This window comes from Rutidosis leptorrhynchoides, chromosome 7 (genome assembly GCF_046630445.1).
Source record: "Rutidosis leptorrhynchoides isolate AG116_Rl617_1_P2 chromosome 7, CSIRO_AGI_Rlap_v1, whole genome shotgun sequence".
Lineage (NCBI taxonomy): Eukaryota > Viridiplantae > Streptophyta > Magnoliopsida > Asterales > Asteraceae > Rutidosis > Rutidosis leptorrhynchoides.
The window spans coordinates 310,606,436-310,630,835 of record NC_092339.1 but is presented as its reverse complement, the minus strand read 5'-3'; the positions used below and the strand labels follow the sequence as shown (position 1 = coordinate 310,630,835).

At 39.1% G+C, this 24,400-nt stretch overlaps 1 protein-coding gene across 1 annotated transcript; it reads left to right on the top strand.

The window, feature by feature from the left end:
* The first annotated feature begins 10,786 nt into the window (after positions 1-10,786).
* Positions 10,787-13,339, top strand: LOC139860157 (11-beta-hydroxysteroid dehydrogenase-like 4A). The gene is made up of 6 exons (XM_071848930.1): positions 10,787-10,981; positions 11,554-11,752; positions 11,831-11,910; positions 12,105-12,236; positions 12,331-12,483; positions 13,136-13,339. Exons 1-6 carry the CDS (start codon positions 10,787-10,789, stop codon positions 13,337-13,339), a joined length of 963 nt encoding a protein of 320 aa, XP_071705031.1.
* The last annotated feature ends 11,061 nt before the right edge of the window (positions 13,340-24,400 follow it).

Below are 24,400 nucleotides of genomic sequence, written 5' to 3'. Positions count from 1 at the left end.
TTATGGTAAAATGCGTAAATAAACGGTACAGATATTCCAATTAGTAATAGAGGAAGACACTCTTGAACTTATATGTTGGCCTCAGACATCTATCTCCAATCAATGTAAGAGTAGGTTAGTACCCAACACAAAAGTGAGTTAGATCTACCATTATCAATCTGTAATGACATAATCGGGCGAGAAATAATGTTGTTTGAGTGTAAGGTGTTGTTTGTTTTTAGTACTGAAGACCTTATTATGTCTTATGTCTGAGGACGGGCAGACATTTTCATTGAAGATGTTTTGTTTTTTCGAAAACATAAGACAAAATAAGATCTTAAAATGTCTTCCATCTTGCAGCTCCAAAATATAGCTTCCAACTTCTGAAGACATTTTATCCCACTCTTTTAACATTTTCTCTTTCTCTTCCAACTCTTCACCATCCAACCTTTTACCAACTGTACTCACCTTCGGCATCGGCATCACCACCCTTGACCGAAATACTTCCGGCCACACCACCTCCGAGCACACCACCTTTGACCGCACTACCAGTTACTGTAACCAACACTTTCATTTTTTATATGTTTGCTCTACAATCTCTTTTGATTGTTTATAACCATCTCCGATTACAAAAGAAAATAACAACTAGCAAGTTAGGTTGGTATATATGATGATAGAAAAAAATGAAACCTTTGTTTTAAAGTATGGCTGGCAATTTTAATCGGAGATCTGGCAATTTTCAGTGCAAATTGGGTGTAAATCTGAAATTTGGCATTTTGTTCACTCGTGTTGAGTTGTTTAACTTTAACCCTTTATTTCTTTTGTGTGTTAAAAACTTAAAATAATCAAGAACTTTATGATGTCTTGTTTACATTTAAATGATTATATATTTACGTATATTGCATTCTGAAAATATGATATTCTTGTCTTTATTTAATATGTTGATTTTTGATTTTTTTAGTGTTGTAGATAATATTTAAAAAATTTACAGACATAAAAACAAACAGTCTTAACTATTCAGCATACAGACCTTATGCCACATCTTCTTTACAGACATGGTCTGAAGATCTTCAGACAAAAACATCTTAAAAAACAAACAGCACCTAAGTGTGAAACTGTATAAGGCTTCATTACTTTTGGTGATAATGGGCGATGAGCTAGAAGGCTTAACATGCTTGGATGAACTTCCATATTTCGCCCAAAAGCCTACATATTTTGTCAAAAAAGCTCCTCATTTTTGCCAAAAAGTCTTCATACTTTGCTTAAAAAAAATTGGTACGCTTTTAAAAAATTCGCCCCCGGTGAAAACAATTATTGGTTCTGCCACTGCCTCCACCCAACATCCAGAGGCGTCTTCAGGCAGGGGCAAGATTGGCAAGCGCCCCGAACCCAAGAATTTTAAATTTTAAATTGTCGATTAAAGTTACAATATTGAAATTTTAAATAGTTAAAAGCATTTTAAATAAATAATTAAATAAATTTAATATTATCTTTTTATATGTATTAAAAAATTAACGTATATAAATATTCGTTTTAATTTTCATCCACAACCTTCTACATGTTGGGATGTCGCTGCCAACATCTTCTCTGGAACCCTATATAACCTGATATTACGAGATTATCACATTTTTATCCAATTTTTTTTTTTTAACTTTTATGCGTCAGAGCTAAAAAAAAACTTGACGATTTGCCTCGCAAGGAGCAAGGTGTCTTACGTCCTTGCGCCTGGTATAGATAGTTCCTAGGTGGAAGCAAGGTCGCAAGAGACACTTTGCTCCTTACTCCCAGGTAGAAGCAAGGTCGCAAGGTGTCAGCTTGCTCCCTGCTCTCCGGTGGAAGCAAGGACGCAAAGTGCGTCTTGGAAGCAAGGTTGCAAGAGGCACCTTGCGTCCTTGCTTCCACCGGGGAGCAGGGAGCAAGATGTCATCTTGCGACCTGGCGTCCACCTTGGTGAAATCCCGTTTTGACCTATTTATTCAACGGCCTAGGCGCAAGGCATCTTGCTTCTTGCGAGGACAAATCGTCATTTATTTTTATTTTTTTGAGTTCTGACAAAAAAAGTTTAAAAAATGGGTAAAAAGGTGATAATTCCCAAAAAAAAATACATCTCTTACTTTCCTGAGATTCGGCCCAACAAGCCTCTAGCTCACCATCAGCAGGCCCATCCTTTAATCACTCTACCCACATTACAAACGAAACAAACCTCGTGGCCCAACCCATTCAGTAACCTAACCTAGCCCAACCCCGATAACTCTACCCCTCCCCAACTCACCCGCTCCCAAGTCACAAACAACCAGCATTTAGCGCTTAAACCTAAATATCTCCACTATTTCTTCTTTTCTCAAGTCTCCCTCACATGCCCTTAACAATCCCCGTTGGCTTCATGCTATATGCCGTATACTATTTGATGGGTTATATCAAATTTTGTTTATACCTATTTAGGACAGTGACAACACAACAAACGTATATCAAAATGCACATGCCCATTAAACTAACTTTTTTTTTTTTTTTTTTTTTTTTTGCGTATTAGGATCAGTTTTTTTTATTCGATCAACAATTTTAAACTAGTTGTTGTTATAGGTTTATGGCCAGTCTACAAAATTCCTGTTGCCTTTTAATCTAAACTATACAAAATGTCGATCATGTTATCAATTGAATGATTAAATGGAACACTTGTAATCTTCTTTATTGGTAGCTAATGGTGTATCCTATCGTATACACACATAAAAGGCATAATGGTTGCATAAAAGTAGCATCAGGAAGGCTGGAAACAACAGTTCTGTGAAGTTTTCCGTTCAGCGTTCTCCGCTGTACAGGCTGCTCCGTCATGCGTAAGCCCTGAAGGCCGCCTAGCGCGTAAGCCCTGGTCGGAGAACGCCACCTTCAGCGTAAATTTCGGATCACAAGTAACAGAACGTATCATCATCTGGCACGTGTCCCCAAGCAATCTGATGGATCTGACACTATAAATAGACCCCTTGGGTTGTCATTTTACACAGTTCAGATATTCTGATAACTTTGAGAGCTGAGACTTCACTTCTCTTTCTCTCTCTACTTTCTCTCACTAGAAGTCATCCGGCTAACACTTTTACGCTCTACGGACGACAGATTGATTAAGCCACCCCACAAGTTTCTACACTTGTGAACCGGGTCTGCAGGGATTATTTCTCAAGGGTAAAAATCAATCGGCAACACTCCGCCCTCCTAAAGCTAAATTACTTCTAGTATCTTGTTGACACACTAAGCCTTACCTCATAAGGAAATAGGTGTGAACAATGGCGCCATCCACTAATGCAAAGAACACACGAAACGAAAAAGGAACAAAAACAACTGAAGCTCCATTTGTACTTGAAGCAGTCAACAATCCATCAACTGACGACATGATAACTGTTGAAGATGTACCCGTTCAGCCACTAGATGGTACGATTGAAGAAACAGTTGCTGAAACTGCAGAAAGGCTTAAACATTTGGCAACTAATTCGGAGAAAAGGCCAGTAATCGAAGAAACAACAACCAAAAGTGCAGAAAGACTTCCAAACTTTGTTACTAATCCAGAGCGAAGACCATTGATGCAAACACGGCGATGTCCATCATTTATACCTTTTCGGCGGATGGCGGATGGCAAAGACAAGCAAATAATGAAAAGGCAATCTATATCAAAATACAAGTTATCCAGGCTACTCGACAAGCTGGGCAGTCTTATTGATGATTCTGGGGATGATAACGACCTGAGCTATGATAATAATGACTCTGATGATGAAATTGACAAAGATGAGTTCATGTCAGAGAAGCAGGCAGTGTTGCTATTAAATGACATTCTTAAGCAAACAGCTCCGGCAAAATATAAGCAACGCTTAGCGCAGCCCGCCGTCCGTGCTGTGGTCGTGGACAATTTCTTTGCCCTCATTACTGGAGAGCAAGCCACAAAGCCACCAGCCATGGCAGAATCTACACAGTGTTTCATTGATCGAATTGCTAATTATCCATTGCCCAGAAATCTTGATATACCAACAATTGGAGTTTATGATGGTACAATGGATCCGGAAGATTTTCTGACTATGTTTGAAGGTGTTATGAGATTGCAGCATTGGGAGGATGAAACTGCGTGCCATATGTTTCCTATGGTACTGCAGAAAATGACACGCGAATGGTTTGCTAGTTTGCCGCCAAGGAGTATTACTAGTTTTCTTGATTTGAGAGCAAAATTTGTGATACAATACCAAAATCTAAGGAGCTGTACTCTGACACATCTTGATGCACACGAGATCACAATGCATCATAACGAATCTTTGAGAAATTTTATGAAGCGTTATACACTTGAAGCACAGAAGATCCCTGATTGTCCAGAATCACAGCTTGTATCTGGTTTCATTTTCTGTCTGGACCAGCGGCGGTTTAGTGCACTTGTTCATGCATTACTGTATGACTTGCCAAAAACATTGCATCAGGCGTTGGAGGTTGCACAGAGGCATGTTCGAGCTGGTGAGCGTGGGTTGAACAAGTTTGATATTGGCAGCAGTAGCAAGCCACACAACGGAGGACGGTATTTTGACAGAAATCAGAGAAGGAATGACAATTCAAATGGAGGATGGAGAGGAAACAATCACCCTAATGATTTCCACCACAACAGAAGGCCAATAGAAAGGCACCCATTAATAATGGCGCTTACCAAAACTCCGAAAGAGATCCTCTTTACTGAACCAATTCGGACCACTTTCAATGCTCCAGCACCTATGGAAGAAAGGGAGGGTCCAAAGAGTGAGTTGTGGTGCGATTTCCATGAGGCTTGGGGCCATGATACGGACAATTGCAAATCTTTGATGAGAGAAATAATAGCGAAAATCAAGGCAGAAGAACTGAATCATTTGTTGCCTGGCAAACAGTACAGGAGGAATGATCCTCGCAGAAAATTTGCGTGGCAAAGGAATGATGGTAACAGAGGATGCCGTGGAGAGAACAGATGAGAGCAGCATGGTGGAAGAGATGATCGGAACCAACCGCAGTACGGAGACCGGATCACAGAGCGCGAGACAACTCCAGAAGATGTAATCAGGATGGTTTGGATCAACGACAGTTATTATGAAGAAGGTGAATCATCAAACAGCAATTTGGACAGCTGGAGATATGCTCTAATTATCTTTCAGCCAATTCAGAATTGGGCGTTGTCCATCCAACCAGTGATCATTTCAGCAGAGATAGCAAATAAGTTTGTCAACTGTATCTACACAGATACGGGAAGTGAAGCTGACATCATTTACTGGCATTGCTTGAAGACTTTTCCAAGGCATGTGCAGGGCAGAGCTAGGCAAACGAGGTTGAAAGTTTCTGGATTAACGGGAGCACCGGTAAAAGCCATGGGGCAGATTCGTTTGGAAGTTGTTATGGGCACATTCCCATTGTTGAGAACATAAACAATTGATTTCACAATCATAGATGGAAATTCTCGATTTAACGTCCTTTTTGGAAGGGCAGCGTTGGCTAAATTCGGAGCGATAACATCGACAGCTCATGCAGAGATCAGGTTCCCAACTCCTAACGGAGTAGCCGCCATACATTCACAGTATGTGGCACCGGCTAGGGAGAGATCCACATTTGTGAACTTACCAGAAGGCAACGTAAACTGGAGAAAGCATGATCGGTTGTTTAGTGATGATGAAGTTCAGGAGTTTTTCATTCCATAATCAAGTGTGTAGGTCGGATAGCGCTGGGCGCTCGGCGTATGAAGAAGCAAATATCAGTATGTTATCAAGAACAAAAGTTTATTATCAGAGCAGTTTTTTAGCTTTTTTATGAAGACATTGTCTTTTACAATCATTGTATTCATGCCAAAATACACATGTTTGGCATTTGAAGAACATATTTTCGCATTATATGAAGAGCAACGTTTATCAATTTACTGTGAACCATTGTGGTTACTTTACAGTGCATATGTTAGCAATTGCATACATTAAACATTCATGGCGTACTAATTAGGCTTGATCCACCTAAATTCGTCATCAATCGTTTATGTATTGCACAGTACCGAACAATAAATTTTATATTTTTCTTAAATAAAGTGCTGCCCGTGACAAATGTAAAACATTACATTTATAACCTTCCCACAGAAGGAGTGTATTTTTAAAAATACCTCCGATGGCGGAAGCTTTTGTGCCGTCCAGTAAAGGCACAAGGGATCGGCTAGAAAACGTTTAAGTTTTACTAGAACGCACCGAGGCATGATACAAAACTCAGATACTTGTCATGACAAACATTATAAAAAACTTACTTCACAGAACGAAGTTCTATATTTTATATAAAAGCAAAAATATTTAGCAATTCTTCCTCATATACTTTATGACAGAAGGCGTAAGACGGAGAGTCTATTAATTTATAATCATTCTTCTAAAACACTTCATAATTCTTCCTCATTAATTTTATGACGGAAAGCGTGTAACAGAATTCAGACATCATATCAATTTAGCAAAACTTCATACTACAAGGCGTCTACATATGAATTACCTTATACACTTTTCAAAATGATTTGCTCAATTATACACTGCACAATTGTGTATAGAAATTTTATGCTCGGGTGCATAATCGATTGGTTTTAAAGCATTAAGCATCAAAATATTTGCAACAAGAATGTAAACACACATTGTCATCATAATAAAGTCAGTATGTATATAATGTCAAGGTCAAAAGGAAATTTATTACAAAACATTGTTTGACATTTTTACAAAAATCAATCAAATTTCACGCTAAGCACATCTTGAGCAGATGAATCTTCTTTGCTGCATGCTTCATCATAAACGTTTATCTTCAAATTTATCAATTTGTCTTTAGTCTCATCAACCTTTTCCTGAGTACCAGGGGGCATAAGTTTGGAAATAGCAACAGAAGGGGTTTGGTTGGGAGCAAGGCGTTTAAACAGCTTGCCGGTCACATCAGCAATAGCATGGGTGCGGACAGCATCAACATAATCGTTGTAGGGATTCGCCACAAGACTGGATCCAAACACCTTAGCTATCAAACCTGGTATACCTTTCTTAAGCTCAGCAAAATTACCTTCGCCTTTCTCCGCCCTCCGGAGAAGCTCAGCAGACTTTTCCCTCTCTGCATTCAGCTGCTTCTCCAGCTCACCCACTTTCACCTGCTCCTCTTCAAGTCTTTTCTTCTCAGCATCCCTTTCCCCTTGCAGAACAACAGCGACATCTTGAGCACTTTTTAGCTCAACTTCTCTAGCCTTTATTATTTTCTGCGCATCACTTAAGGCACGCTCAGCATCAGCAGCTCTTTTACGAGCATTTGCACCTTCAGTTATGTCTTTACGGGCTATAGCAAGAATAGACTCTTGATGCTTCTGCAGTTGCAGCACAGAGTCCAGATGATTGGTTAGCAGTACATGAGCTGCAATAGTTGATTCCCTGAGTTGATCATAGCGGAGAGCAGTGAATTGGGGTTTCAGCTCAGGGATAACACAACCCTGTACAAGAAAAAAAATTTATGAGTAATTTCAGGCAACTCACATCAATAAATTACAAACATATACATGCAGAAGGTCTTATCATTCATACCTGCAGAAGAGTCGCAAATTCTTTATCCTTGGTAGCAGGGTTTGCAATGATGGCCTGCAATGCCCTCACATGAGCAGGAAGAGTTGGCTCTTGAACATTGGAGGATGTGATAGCTGGGTTAGTGATATTAGGAGGAGGAGAATGATAAGCAGAGTTGCCTTCCGGCCTATCTTCATGAAATTCAGATTCCTCGAATGGAGTAAAGTTTGGATCAGGAGTTTTCAGGCCCTTCTCTCCTTCACTTTCAAGATTTTCCTCCGGCACCCGTTCACCGCCCTCCGTAGCCTTCCCTTGGCTATCATCCGACTCTGCTAAAATCACTAACAAGAACAAATTAGCATTATGAACAAACATAACGGTTGTAATAAAAAACATGTGCATTTTCAAGAAAGCACAGAATTGACATACTTCTCCTGCGTTTTTGCTTTTTGCCCTCCTCTGTACTCTTCGCCCTTTTAGAGCCTATGCTCTTCTTTCTTGTCTTTTGGGTTGGAGGAGGAGTGGGGTTAGTTTCACCCGTGATGTCAACTGACCCGGATGTTTGTTGATCGGCGGTGGTGGTATCATCCGCTGTCCGCTCAGTGTCTGTATGATCAGACCCGGATTCACTGTCTGAGCTGCTCACAGCAATTTCTTCTCCCTTTTCAGCAGCAGCAGCATCAGCAGCAGCTTTATCTTCAGCCGCAACTCTCTCCGCCTCTAGCTCTTCAGCAGTTTTGTCACGAGCAGTGATCTCTACATCATCATCAAGATCAACGGATGACAGAGCAGAACGAACTTGCATTACGGCGTTGGCTGCAAAAATAACACATGAACAACAATATAAGTAAACATGACAAACAATAGACACAAATCTATATATATATATATATATATATATATATATATATATATATATATATATATATATATATATATATATATATATATATATATATATATATATATATATATATATATATATATATATAATAGGATGATCATATCACATCCTACCCTGGTTTTTCTCACGAAGTACTGGCACAGAATTTCTTGGCCATTCTTGACTCACTTTGCACAGCACAAGAATTCCCTCATACCTTTCGTATGATCTGGGCGGAAGGCGGAGCTCTTTCAAGCTATTTACTATCCGCTGCTCTGCGGGAGAAATCTTAACACCCTTTCCTATGCCAGCATCAATAGCACCCCATTCCCGGACAACGGAATATTCCTCCGGAATAACAGTTTCATCAACATAGAAAAATGGACTTTTCCAGTCCTTCAAATTTGAAACTCTATTCGTACCAACAAAATGAGTATTTTTCTTACTATCAATAGTAAGCCAGCAGTCACTAATTGTGCGAATTCTAAACAAAGAGATAAAAACTTTAATGCGAGGCTTTATATTAATAGCATTGCAGTACATTTCAAAAAGGATGATTTTTTGAAGGCCATGGGGATGCATCTGACTAAGACAGACCCTATAATATCTAAGAAGGCGAAGAAGAAAGTTAGTAAGGGGAACACGAAGGTTGCCGTGGGTAATTTGTAAAGCATATAAAGTAATTTTCCCCTCAGGAGGGTTGTCAGCAGTTTGTTTGTTGGTAGGAAGAACATGGTTGTATTGATTGAGATGGCGGAAGGCAATCTTTAAGCCATCTAAATATTCACTTGTCAATGATGAAGCCATCGTGCTAACTTCTGGAATGTCAGCGGTATTTGACGAAGAAGGCTTAGCGTGCTCTTGACCAGTACTCCGTGTAGAAGCCATGATAATACAGTAAAAGATATCAATAATCAGAAAATAGCAGTAAGATGAAGTGTACTGACCTTGGAAGACGGTAAACCTTAAAAAGTTGAAGATTGAAGAAGGCGATGAAGATTTGGGGGAGAAATATGCTTTTTAGATCTTGGCAAAAGTAAAAAAGTGATGGTAACAGGGTTATGACGGTTTTTATAGGATTTCATCGATGCAATTTTTATGGCCATGATTAAGACACGTGTAGGGGTGAGTTTGAACGTGGGGTACGAAATAACACTTTTTACAGCTGGAGGCGCGTGGATGATCTCAGCCGCAAAAAATTAATCATAACAGCGTCAGTAAAATTCGTCTGCATTTAATGCCTAAAATGTTTTCCCCGATGCAAGTGGGCAATGAACAGGCTGGTTTGGCATGCGTTTTCAAAAGTTTAACGACTTAATCATTCTTCAAATGCTTAAGTCATTAAACTGGGTGGACTTAATGGTGTATCCTATCGTATACACACATAAAAGGCATAATGGTTGCATAAAAGTAGCATCAGGAAGGCTGGAAACAACAGTTCTGTGAAGTTTTCCATTCAGCGTTCTCCGCTGTACAGGCTGCTCCGTCATGCGTAAGCCCTGAAGGCCGCCTAGCGCGTAAGCCCTGGCCAGAGAATGCCACCTTCAGCGTAAATTTCGGATCACAAGTAACAGAACGTATCATCATCTGGCACGTGTCCCCAAGTAATCTGGTGGATCTGACACTATAAATAGACCCCTTGGGTCGTCATTTTACACAGTTCAGATATTCTGATAACTTTGAGAGCTGAGACTTCACTTCTCTTTCTCTCTCTACTTTCTCTCACTAGAAGTCATCCGGCTAGCACTTTTACGCTCTACGGACGACAGATTGATTAAGCCACCCCACAAGTTTCTACACTTGTGAACCGGGTCTGCAGGGATTATTTCCCAAGGGTAAAAATCAATCGGCAACACTCCGCCCTCCTAAAGCTAAATTACTTCTAGTATCTTGTTGACACACTAAGCCTTACCTCATAAGGAAATATGTGTTAACAGTAGCCGTAATAAAGTAATCATCCGGATCGGATATAATCACATGATTTACTATTACACATCAGTTAAATCAGTTTGTTAATTTATGGGTGTAATTGTGTTCAACTATTGTAAAGGTTCTAAATTCTTAATTTGGACCGGTTGGTCATTAGATGTTGTGTTCAGTTTTCCCTCTTATCAAACTTTTGGCTCTGTTTTACTATTTATATCGTATCGTATGGGTCTCTTCATCAATTCGATGTCACAGGTTAAGTTACATATTTATCACCAACAAATTGAGCCATCAACTTGTTCGTTTAAAACTTAAATTCATAGTAAAAAAGGCAAGGTTGAACAAACATCCAACCTAATTGGTTAATATATATCACTTTATAAAATGCACACTTTTTATATACTTGCAATTATTATATAAATAAAAAATAAATAGCTAACTCTGGGGTGAGTTTTACTGTGTAGCTATGCTAGAACCCTTCTTTAGAAACAAGTACACAAATGAACTGGTTTTGTACATTTTCATGTTAATTTTGCTTCTCTTTTCACCATTTCTTTTCCTTTGGGAACTCATTGTAAGCGTTCGTGCGTGTTGTCAACCTAAAGAAGACCTGTCGGGAAAAGTTGTTTTGATCACCGGCGCTTCAAGCGGACTTGGAGAGGTACGTAAAACTTAAACCCGTGTTAGAATTATTGTGTTTTATTCGCGCATTTTTTATGTAACCATAACATGGTTACATTTAGCATTCTCCTTTAATAAAATTGGTTGAAATGAAATTTCAACAAATGGAAAATTTCTCTAAGAAATTTAATGAATTCAAATTTAAGTCATCCGTACATTATTATAGAACTAATAATTGGTTTAGGGTAAAACTATTATTGTGTAATGTATGTTTTTTATCTAACTACAATTAAAATATGAAGTTTTCTAATGACAGCGGACTGTCATTAAGAGTTAAATTAATGTATAAAAGAATGGTACAATTTATTTGTTGTTGGCGGTTAATGGTGGTTAATTTCGATGTACAAACAAACCAATCATGTTTTAGCATGCCTTAATTTTTTAATGACAGCTCTAAGAGTTGTCATTAGAATACTTCATATATTGTGACTATGAAAGTAGTGCTAGTTAATGTTGCATTTAATTTTTATTTTTTATATTTTGAAAGGCAGTTGCATTTGATATTTAAAACAAGAAATGACTACTTTCTTCTAACCATATCATGTATGACAGCTCATGGCTTACGAATATGCGAGAAGAGGTGCACGTCTAGCGATTATAGCGAGACAAAAACCTCATAGTCCTCTCAAGAACGTCGCAGATAAAGCTCGCGAACTTGGCTCTCCTGATGTTTTATTCATTTTTGCTGATGTGTCAAAGGTTGAAGACTGTAGGATGATCGTGGATAACACCATTAAACATTTTGGTCATTGTAGGTAACCTTATAAACAACCTTAATATTTCACACAAACTATTAACTAATCAACTCAAATACGGCTTTCTTTTACAGTGGATCATCTTGTTTGTAATGCGGGAATTGGTCCTGTTTATCTACTCGACGCTGATGTCACTACATACAAGGAAGTTATGGTATGATCCTTAATATGTACTATGATTATTGATAGATCCACTATAATTATGCATTAATGAGTTGTACTATTTAACTCATTAATGCATACTTGTGATGAATCTATAAAAAAAATCATAGTGGAAATATCATTAACTGTCCGAAGCTCGCAACCTAAGTTCTTTAAAATGAACCTATGTGTGAAATATTTTGGCAGGAAATAAACTTTTGGGGATCGGTTTATATAACTCATTTAGCGATTCCACATCTCATGAAAACGCGTGGAAAGATCATCGTCAATTCATCATCTGCCGGAATTTGTAACCCACCAAGAGGTGGTGTTTACGTTGTAAGACATCTGATCCTCCTGCATCAACCCACCTACTCGTTAATTTCGTTGTTGATAATTGATAAGTAATTATAGGTTTTTTGGATTGATATAGGGGAGTAAAGCTGCATTGATTAGCTTCTATGAGTCGCTTAGATTCGATATTTCTCCAACAATAACCGTTACAATTATGACGCTTGGGTTCATACAAACAAGCCTTGTTAATGGAAATAAGTCTGACACAAGTGTCGGTGTTCAAACAAAAAAGGTAAGCTTAATTCTCATAATAGTGTGTTTAGCGCACCAGCATCTTAAAACTTATTGGAGCTTGAACTTATAATTTTAATAAGCTCTAATTCATAAGCTTGGTATGGTAGACATAAAAAGTAGAGCTTATGAAAATCATAAGTCCTTAAAAAGAAGCTCCTCATAATGGCTTATGGAAAAAAAAGTAAAGCTAATGATTTGAAAAAAAAAACTCCAACTAGTTTCCGACCTTTTTCTGACCCCCAAAATATACGGATAGTGAAGTTTGAATCTAAGACATCTTGCTAGGATATCATGACCACAACATTGGCGAATCCAGGATAAAAATTTAGTGGGCTCTCAAAAAGATTTTCAAAACTAATAATATTTGAATATTACTTTAGTGATTGTTTACCTTAAAAAAATCATAAATTTTAATATTATATGAGGTCCTATAGTTAATTTTAATGATGTATATATACACTTTGAACAATACATCGTATAACAAAAATTTCAAAGTAGTGAAGTGAACCCAGGATAAAATCGCTTCTTATCACAACAATTAAACTAGCTTGTGATGGTTTTTATTTCCCTCATATTTCAACATATTAAATACTAAATACGTAGACTATTAAATAGTCTACTACACTGGGTTAAAACCCAACTATTTGTAGAATGTGGGAGCATACCTTCCAACAATGGAGGCTGAACCGTGCATTAAAGCGATTATGGACGGAATCTGCAAAGGAGCAAAAACCATTACCGAACCAAGAGTGTATAAGGGTCTATTTTTCATCAAGTACATGTTCCCAAAACTTGATCGCTTATACTTAGAAACTTGTGCAACAAAACTCTTCGTGATTGAAAAGAAAACTTAAATCTTTGAAAGATGATTTCATGTTATACGACTAATTAATTCGAATTTCAATAAGAAATATAGTCTATCTATTAGTATAGTCTATCAATTAGTGTTGGTATAATTTACATTAATGTTGAATTGTAAGTGACATTGTCATGTAAAACGTAATAAAATGAAATTTGCAGACTTTCACATGAAGGACATTGGTTTATACTGAGTGATAGGCTTGCACGGTGAAAAAATTGTTATTTTCCCAGAGAATTTCACATTATATGGGATTTCGATCCAGGAAAGTATTTAATTGACTTGCCAGGGTGTGTTTAGGGATGGCATCGGGTCAGGTTTAGGTAATCACAGACCCGAATCCGATTAAAAGAACCTGTCCCAAACTCGGACCCGAACTCGTCAAGTCTCATTTAGTTACTAACTAGCGAGTAAACAGGTTTCCCACAGGTATTCGGGTACCCATTTAATTACGAACTATCGGGTAAATGCGTTTTCCCACGAGTATTTGAGTCTTTTTTACAGATATAAGGGTCGGGTAATCGGGTATACGGGCCAAGTAATCGGGTTTATAGGTCGGGTAATCGGGTGTACGGGTCGAGCATATGGGCTCGGATCTTTTTTGGGTACACGGGTCGGGTATCGGGTTTGTGCCTAAACCATCCCCAGACCCGGACATGCGAAAAATTAAAAACCATTCCCATAACCGACCCAAGACTCTTTTACCCGGCTCAAACCCAGCTTAAAAATATCAAGTTGTGGGTTTTCCCACCGGGTAGGAGTTTTTTTGGCATCCCTATGTGTGTTTGATAAAACAAAATGATTAAGTGCAAAATAATTCAAAATCTAGATCATTGTTGAACTTAATTCTAAATAACATTAACATGTTTTTATAAAACAAAATGATAAGTATTACAGATATTGTTATAATTAGTAGGCTTATAACTACATTTAGTGGTCTGACTCTTGGCTATGGACTACTGATATTAAAGAGAAAGGAGAGAATAATAAACTTCTAATATACTCTAAGAAAAATAAGAGGAAGTAATATATTATAACTTGGCATATTTTTTGGGGTACCTTCATCTGCTTGTAGTATGCTTATTTATAGCAAATAACAATGAAAAGTTTTCGTAGTAATAATGTCCACATCAAATGCATGTGATATAGAATAGTCACAAGATAAGTATCGATAAAATTGATACTATAAATTTTACTGTGCAATTAACTATTCAAATGCATGCGTAACTATTCTTTAAATTGACATTCACACAGCCTTAGTGGTCTGACTTTTGATTTCATAACACTCCCCCTTGGATGGCAATTTGTTTTCATTAGAGATCAACTAGTACTGCCTTGTTAAAAACCTTGCTAAAGAAAAACTCAGTGAGAAAAAACTTTAGCTAAGGGAAAAAGAGTGCAGCATAGAGTTGACTCCCCCTCAAGTAGACATTGTTGAGCTGTTACATCTTTTGAACATGCCTCATGCTAATATTGTGAGTATGCTTTCTGAAAATAGCAGTTGGAAGTGCTTTGGTGAAAAGATCAGCAGAGTTTTTGCTGGATTGAATATATCTCATTTCAATCTGGTTGTCCTTAATGAGATCTTGAGTGTAAGAGAAAAATTTAGGAGGTATGTGTTTTGTTCGGTCACTTTTGATATACCCTTCTTTCATCTGTGCTATGCAGGCTGCATTATCTTCATAGATAGTTGTTGGGCTTTTATTGCGTTCTAGTCCACAAGAATCAGTAACGAGTTGTGTCATTGATCTCAACCAAAAACATTCTCGAGTAGCTTCATGCAATGCAATCACTTCGGCATGAGAACGCCATGAAGTAACGACCCTGGATTTTTCTACTTTAATTATTAATATTTATTATTAATACTTGCGCTTTAATAAATGTATTTTTTTACATTTTACTTGTTACCGTATTTGACTTTACATGTCCCGACTTGTCTTTGTGACACACGTACTTTTCCCGAATAATATTTTGAATATTATTTACATTCATGATTAATTATTATTAATCATTTTTAATTAACTAGTGTAAGTAGTTAATTACTTGGGTCTTATTTATTTAATTGCTACATACTTGGACTTGGGCTTGTATTAATGGACTTGGAAGCCCGCCCTACTTTACTTGATGGATTAATTAGGAGCCCACTTTTATGCTAGTAACTTATTAATGATAAACTAGATTAATTAAGTTAAGTTGAGGAGACTTGTCACAAGCATGCTTACACCTCTTTCCATTGCAATTTAACTTTAATTCATTTTGAGCTTGCACCATTCTCCCACACTTGAAAGTAGCTTTTGACCTTTCCCCTTTGAGCCACCAAACCGTCGGTTTTGAAGCAATGAGGAGGGAGTTCAAAAACTTTTTTTTTTTGCTAACTTATAAGCTAGTATTCTTTCATTCCACACACACTTCATTTTACACTTCTCTTTCTCTCATCTTTTTCTCTCAATATTGTAAGTAACATATCATTTTCTTTCTTCTTTTTCTCCTTTGAAAAACCGAAAATAATCATCATCATTTCATTAGTTTGTTGTTTGTTTGTTGTTAAAGATCAAGTTCTCTAGCTTGTATCTTCATGTAATCTTGTTCTTCCATCTTTGTTTGATGAAGAACCAAGAACAAGAATCTAAGTTTTTATAACTTATGGTTCTACACTTAAATGTTTTAAAGATCTAAAAGTTCATAAGCTTTATGATTTTACTTGTGTTCATGTTTTGTAGACTTAAGGTTTACTTTCCTAAGATCCAAACTTTGATTTGAATCTTCTTAAGTATGAAACAAACATGAACATAATACTTGTAACTTTAGTTTATTTCTTTCTTTTATAAGTACTTTAAAGTTGTGATGTTGTTAATTTGGTCAAGTATTACTAGTTAAACTTGATCTCATATTTCTTGAAACTAAAGTTAAACTTTGTAAGTTCAAGAACATGGAAGTATAACTTTCTAGTTATAACTTCATACACTTATATTAGATCTAAGTTTTTATAGCTTATGGTCTTCCAATTTTGTTGTAAACAAGAGCTTATAAGCTTATATACATTTTACAAGATGAAAATCTAAGTTTCATAACTTATGGTTTCATTAAAGTGAAGATCCAAGTTCTATAACTTAGGATCTAGCTTAAGAACACTAGATCTAGACTTTCTAGTCTAGAATCTTTAAGATCTAACTAAGAACTAAGTTTTACAAGTTAAGATCATGTTTACTTAGTTTACTTTCAAGTTTGTAACTTAATATTACTATTAGAACTCATGTATGTGTCGGATCTAAGATCTTGATGTAACTTTGGTTCATCAAACTACTTATAACCCTTAAATGAGTTGTGCTACATATCTTAGACATACATTAGTGTTATGATAGTCAAAACTTGGTTAAGATGATGCAAACACATCAAGGAGTTGTACACTTGAAGCTATAAGCATCAAGGATGAGAACCGTGATGAGCATCAAGCACCAAGAACCCACCGGAGCACCTTACCTACTGTTTTCAGAGTCTGATCATTAACCTGGGCTACTGGAAAATTTAATTTCCAGCTAGTTCGGTTCGATTAGATGATTTTTCATTTGTGCCTCGTCTTAATCCGAGTTACGGTTTAGGATTTATGGCCTTCCGAAAGTCACTACACCCTTTTAACGTTGTGCTGAAATTTCTGACCTACTCGCACTTAAAACGTCGCCACGGTCAAACGAAGACGATTTTGGTTCTGAAAATTGGTCACCCTCTAGGGGACTCATATACGGAGCCATGGCCACTGTTCTCACCTCATTTCAGTTTGTATAGAGGTCTTGGCGACTGAACGAAATCAGCCTTTATTTCAAACTCTATTCTTGATTGAAACTTACTTTACACTTTTTGATTAATGATGAATTATGATGATACTTAAGACCTAATTTACATACTTTTAAACCTTTGGGAATGATTTACTGACTTAGTAACTTTTGAATTAGGTTGAGGACCTTTTGGACAAACTACTTGCTTACTTTTCCGAATCAACTTTACTACTTTTCACTGTGAGTTATAGCATCCCTTTTTACTTTAACTATTTTGGGACTGAGAATACTTGCGCATTTTACATTTTACATACTAGGCACGATTACTTAAACTTTATATATGTGTGGGTTATACAACGGCATAAACTTTCCCCTTAGCTCGGTAACGTTTAGTCATTGGTCTTTGAACCGGTGAACACGAATCTTAGATATGGATCCATAGGGTTTGACATCCCCACTCGGGCTAGTCGCGATAGCATTTAATGGGTGTTTAATACTTCGTAAACTTACGCACTCGCCAAGTGTACTTTTAGGGGGTGTTATTTACGTTAAGTTAGTTACCAAGTGCCCACGGTTATACATATACTTTTCATACTGTTTTGAAACACTGAAATCTAGTGGCCTACCTTACATTACTGTTACGTTAAACTATAGCTCACCAACCTTTGTGTTGACGTTTTTAAGCATGTTTTTCTCAGGTGCTTAAGAGGTTTGTTTGCTTCCGCTGTTGTAGTCTTGCTGTAGACACCCGCTGCTTGTGTTAGAGATGTCTTCGCATGAAACGTTTATCTTGCATTCACAAACTTTATTACTTTTGAACAATGTATTCGTAACGACCATTGGGTCGCGTACTATCATTAATTGCTTCTATTCATAGAAGCATACTTTCGTTGTAAAACATTTGATGTTGGTTAAGACGTCACCTTTTCTTATGAATGCAAAACTTCTTTTAAAATAGCATATAGTGTTTGACCTTGTAATGATCATGTTGTTGATGATCCGTACACGTTGATTTTGTACGGGGCGTCACATTTGGTATCAGAGCATTGGTTTTAGGGAATTATGTTGCATTAGTGAGTCTAGACCGGATCAAGTAGGATTCACTAATAGGACTAATCTACAACTTGCTAGTTTACTTGTTTCTGCGGAACTTGCTGCATGCTGCTGCTTACTTTTATTGCTATATGCTGTATAGTGTTACTTGCTTTCACTACTGCATGTTATTATCTGCTTTCGATTGCATGATACTTGTCATTATTGCCATGCTACATACTGCTATAGATGATCTAGACTGTCGGAGTTACTTTGCCTAATACGTGGTTGCTATATGACTTACTGACATGAAAAAAGTTATTTTTCCTTGTTCAGATGTCGGATGTCCCGCCCGTTATCATTTTGGAGAGCGACTCAGACACATCCGCCACCTCGCCTGCTACTGCTGTCGACACACAGATCCCGTCCTCTTTACCCTCCAGCGACTCTGGTGCTTCGTCCTCTGGAGACAGTAGCCATGCACCCGACCCAGTGATCATCTCAGACGGACATGAGGATCCACCGGAGATTCCAGTTCCACTTATCCCAGGGCCTTCGGAGCCACAGCACCATTCCGGTGGTGCTGTGATTCCTGGGGAAAATGGGGAGGGTCCTTTCCGTAATGAGCATAACCATTGGGTCAGACGCCTTCCTGATGGACGTGTCGTGCCGATCCCGCCTTGTAGATACCGACTGATGACCACCAGTCGAGCAGATCCACCCTCAGATAGTTCAGACGACTCATCATCCGATGACTTCAGCTAGGCGGATTCCGACGAGGATTCTGACGAGACGCTCGTGCAGCCGCCCTCTACCCCGCCGAAGAAGTGGTATCGTTTCGATGGTACTGTTATTCCAGGGGTTAACGGAGGTAAGTCGTTCGTTAACGCACATGGACTGAAGGTTAGAGTTGCCGCCCGTAAGCAGGTTGTGCCTTACCCTGCCGATCCATTCGTGCGTAAGGCTTCCCGATACGCAACATCTACTTCTGGTGCTGGACCGTCTGCACCACCAGCTCCACCAGCATCATCTGCACCACCGGCACCACCTGCACCATCAGCACCGCCTGCTCCACCAGCCTCTCCCTCTGTCGAGGAACTGACGAGGGAGGTGGATACCCTCTGTGCTCGGGTAACTGAGCTTGAGGAACATGTGTCGCACATAATGGACATCCTTTACCCACCGTCACCATAGGGCTTTTGTATTAGATTTCTTTATGTAATCCCGTTTGTAGTTTCATGTTTCACTCATGTATTGTACGAATCTTATGCGAATGTATGCAACTTTTTATTAATGAATGGAACTTAGTGTTGTTTAATCTTTGTACGGTGTTCTATTTACGTTACTGTATGATGATTTTGTGGTATCTGTATCTAGTTGCATTACTTAATTAACATGTGTTGTGTTGATTCCATGTTGGTTACCATATACTGTATTATTATTATTGAATGCTGGATTTTGACTTGAGTCAAAATTTTTGTTTAGAAGATCAATGGCCAACGGAAGATCAACGCCCACAGCAGCACAGATTGAAGAAATGATATCCGAACGGGTAGCCGCAGCTATAGCGAAAATGAACCCCCAAGCTCCACCAGTTATCCAGCACAATCATAACGGGTGCACATACAAGGAATTCCAAAGCTGTAAGCCCCACAATTTTAGTGGTACTGAGGGGCCAGTTGGACTTACAAGGTGGTTTGAGAAATTGAAAGCTGTATTCCGTGTAAGTAACTGCTCAGAGTCGAACAAAACCAAGTATGCCTCATGTACGCTGTCGGACGGTGCCTTAACATGGTGGAACACACTTGCTCAGGCTAAGGGTATCGACGAGGCATATGCTACCCCGTGGGAGGAATTCAAAGGGGCCATGATTGAAGAGTATTGCCCCAGGACAGAGATACAGAAAATGGAGGCTGAGTTCTGGGATTTGAAGGTTGTGGGAACCGATCTCGATGGTTATAACCGTAGGTACCTGGAATTAGCTCTGATGTGTCCCACGATGGTTACCCCAGAATTTAAGCGTATGGAACGGTATTTATGGGGACTTCCCAAGTCCATTCAGGGAAATGTCACCTCTTCTAAGCCACCAAATGTCCCAGAAGCTATGCGCATGACGCATACCCTAATGAACCAAATTACCAGCAAAGAACCGGCGAAATTCGAATCGGGGGCTAGTAGTGAGAAGCGTAAGTGGGACAACAACAAGGGGAGAGTCAATGATCAAAACCCGGCTAAGCGACATGAGGGTTTTAAGGGAAACAACGATGGGAGGAACCCCAATCTGAACACTAGCTCGAACTCTAACTGCAAGGGTAGTCTGCCGCAGTGCAAGATATGCTACAAGCATCACACCGGGTACTGCAACGTGGTCTGTGAAAAGTGTAAAAGGACTGGGCACATTGGCAGAGACTGCAAGATCACCACACCAACTGTGAAGACAAACCCTACTGGACCGAGGAAGTGCTATGAGTGTGGACAACAGGGCCACTTCAATGATGAGTGTCCCAACAAGAGAAAGGACAACGGGCCAGCGCATGGTAAAGCTTTCAACGTAAACTCAAGGGATGCTCGTGAGAACCCCGACTTGGTCACAGGTATATTCACTATCAACAATCTATTAGCTTCTGTCCTATTTGATACTGGTGCCGATTGGAGTTATGTATGTAGACACTTTTTCTCTAAGATAAATTGGTCGTTAGTTCCTTTAAAGGAGAGTATGCTTGTCGAGGTAGCCAATGGAAAACTTGAGAAAGTTGACCAAATTAGCCGAGGAGCTATTATCAACATAGCTGGTGTGGATTTCGAGATTGACTTGATACCCATTAAATTAGAAAGCTTTGATGTTATTGTCAGTATGGACTGGTTGACCAAGATAAGGGCTGACATTATCTGTGGAGATAAAGCTCTTCGTATACTGCACGGAGATGGTGAGCCACTGATTATTTACGGAGAGAGATGTAGCTCGAAACTGAATCTCATTAGTTGCATGAAAGCACAAAAGATCATGAAGAAAGGACGTCTTGCTATTTTAGCACATGTGAAAACGTTAGAAACTGAGGTGAAGAGTGTGGATGACGTACGAATTGTGAACGAATTTTCCGATGTCTTTCCGGAAGAATTTCCTGGATTACCGCCACCAAGAGCAGTGGAGTTTCAGATCGATTTAGTGCCAGGGGCTACACCTGTAGCTCGCGCACCTTATCGACTCTCACCTTCCGAAATGCAAGAGTTGCAGAGCCAATTACAAGAACCGTTAGACCGTGGATTTATCTAACCAAGTTCTTCGCCTTGGGGCACTCCTATTTTGTTTGTGAAGAAGGACGGATCATTCCGCATGTGTATCGACTACCGTGAACTCAACAAACTGACGACCAAGAATCAGTATCCTCTTCCCCGAATTGACGATCTTTTCGACCAGTTGCAAGGATCAAGCGTTTACTCTAAGATCGATTTGCGATCCGGTTGTCACCAGTTGAGGGTGAAAGAGAGCGATGTGATGAAGACTGCATTCAGAACTTGTTATGGTCATTATGAGTTTCTCGTGATGCCATTCGGTTTAACCAACACACCTTACGTATTTATGGACCTCATGAATCGTGTATGCAAGCCATACCTGGATAAGTTCGTTATCGTCTTCATATATGATATCCTCATCTACTCGAAAAGCGAAGAAGAATATGAACAACATCTTTGTCTAGTGTTGGAACTCTTGAGACAAGAGCAACTTTATGCAAAATTCTTCAAGTGTGAGTTTTGGTTGAAGGAAGTCCAATTTCTGGGCCATATTGTGAGTGATCAAGGTATCAAAGTTGATCCCGCGAAGATCGAAGCTATCAGCAAGTGGGAAACCCCCACTACACCGACTCATATCTGCCAATTTTTAGGCCTCGCCAGTTACTACCGAAGATTTATTGAAGGTTTCTCTCTGATTGCGCGTCCTTTGACCGCGCTGACTCACAAAGGGAAGAAGTTCATTTGGGAACCCGAACAGGAATCAGCATTTCAAACCTTGAAAAAGAAGTTAACCACCGCACCTATCTTATCACTCCCTGAAGGAAGTGACGATTTCATCGTTTATTGCGATGCTTCGAAAAGTGGTTTTAGTTGTGTACTGATGCAACGCACAAAGGTTATCGCTTACGCCTCCCGACAACTGAAGATTCATGAGCGAAATTACACAACGCACGATCTCGAGCTTGGAGCCGTTGTCTTTGCATTAAAGCTGTGGAGACACTACCTTTATGGAATAAAGAGCACTATTTTCACCGATCATAAAAGCCTCCAGCACATCTTTGATCAGAAGCAACTAAATATGAGACAGCGTCGATGGATCGAGACGCTGAACAACTATGATTGTGAACTTCATTATCACCCTGGCAAGGCCAATGTTGTAGCTGACGCTTTGAGCTGAAAAGAGAGGATGGCACCTCTTCGTGTTCGGGCACTGAACATCACCATTCATTCGAACCTCAATAGCCAGATCCGAGCAGCCCAAGATGAGGCTCTCAAGGAGGAGAATATATCTCATGAATACTTGAACATTCTCGTTTCTCGATTTGAAGTTAAGGAAACTGGACTCCGATGCTATGCCGGAAGAATTTGGGTACCTCGTTATGGAGATTTACGGAGCCTTATACTAGATGAAGCCCACAAGTCGAGATATTCGATTCACCCAGGAGCCGGTAAAATGTACCACGATCTTAAGGAACAGTACTGGTGGCCTAATCTTAAGAAGGACGTTGCAACTTATGTTGGGAAGTGTTTGACTTGCTCGAAAGTTAAGGCCAAACATCAGAGGCCTTCTGGGTTACTTCAACAACTGGAAATCCCGCAATGAAAGTGGGAAAGGATAACAATGGATTTCATTACGAAGTTACCAAAGACGGTGGGCGGATACGATACCATCTGGGTTATCGTTGATCGTCTTACCAAATCTGCACACTTTTTAGCCATGAAGGAAACTGATACGATGGAGAGACTCGCTCAACTATACATAAAAGAGGTTGTATCTCGTCATGGTGTGCCCTTATCAATCATCTCATATAGCGATCCCCGTTTTGCTTCCAGATTTTGGCGTTCTTTGAAAGAAGCCTTGGGGACTCGTCTCGACATGAGTACTGCGTAACACCCACAGACCGACGGACAAAGCGAACGCATAATTCAGACTTTGGAAGACATGTTGCGTGCATGTGTCATTGATTTCGGAAAGGCTTGGGAAAGGCATTTGCCGCTAGCCGAATTCTCTTACAACGACAGTTATCATTCGAGTATTAATGCCGCACCTTTTGAAGCGTTGTATGGCCGCAAATGCCGATCTCCTATTTGTTAGGCTGAAGTAGGCGAAAATCAAATCACCGGACCCGAGATAGTCCATGAAACAACTGAGAAGATTGTCCAAATTCAAGCGAGACTCAAGACGGCCTGTGATCGCCAAAAGAGTTATGCAGACCTTAAACGTAAAGACTTCAAATTTAATGTGGGTGACCGTGTAATGTTGAAGGTCGCGCCTTAGAAATGTGTGATCCGTTTTGGAAAACGTGGGAAGCTCAACCCGCGATACATTGGTCCTTTTGAAATCTTGGAGCATGTTGGACCCGTTGCCTACCGTTTGGATCTTCCAATTCAATTGAGCTCAGTTCATCCTACCTTTCATGTATCGAATTTGAAGAAGTGTCTTGCTGAACTGGAACATGTCATACCATTGGAGGAACTTACAATTGATGACAAACTCCACTTCGTGGAAGAGCCTGTCGAAATTATGGACCGTGAGGTCAAAAATTTGAAATACAACAGAATTCCGATCGTCCGAGTCCGATGGAATGCCAAACGAGGACCTGAGTTTACCTAGGAACGAGAGGATCAAATAATGCAGAAGTATCCTCACCTTTTCCCAACTCCTCCATCTCCCTCAGCTTAAAATTTCGGGACGAAATTTTCTTTAACAGGTGGGTGATGTAACGACCCTGGATTTTTCAACTTTAATTATTAATATTTATTATTAATACTTGCGCTTTAATAAATGTATTTTTTTACATTTTACTTGTTACCGTATTTGACTTTACATGTCCCGACTTGTCTTTGTGGCACACGTACTTTTCACGAATAATATTTTGAATATTATTTACGTTCATGATTAATTATTATTAATCATTTTTAATTAACTAGTGTAAGTAGTTAATTGCTTGGGCCTTATTTATTTAATTGTTACATACTTGGACTTGGGCGTGTATTAATGGACTTGGAAGCCCACC

Coding starts and splice junctions, on each gene's coding strand:
- LOC139860157 (XM_071848930.1), top strand. CDS start 10,787: ATGCTAGAACCCTTCTTTAGAAACAAGTACACAAATGAACTGGTTTTG. Junction 10,982..11,553: donor CTTCAAGCGGACTTGGAGAG/GTACGTAAAACT, acceptor CATGTATGACAG/CTCATGGCTTACGAATATGC. Junction 11,911..12,104: donor CTACATACAAGGAAGTTATG/GTATGATCCTTA, acceptor ATATTTTGGCAG/GAAATAAACTTTTGGGGATC.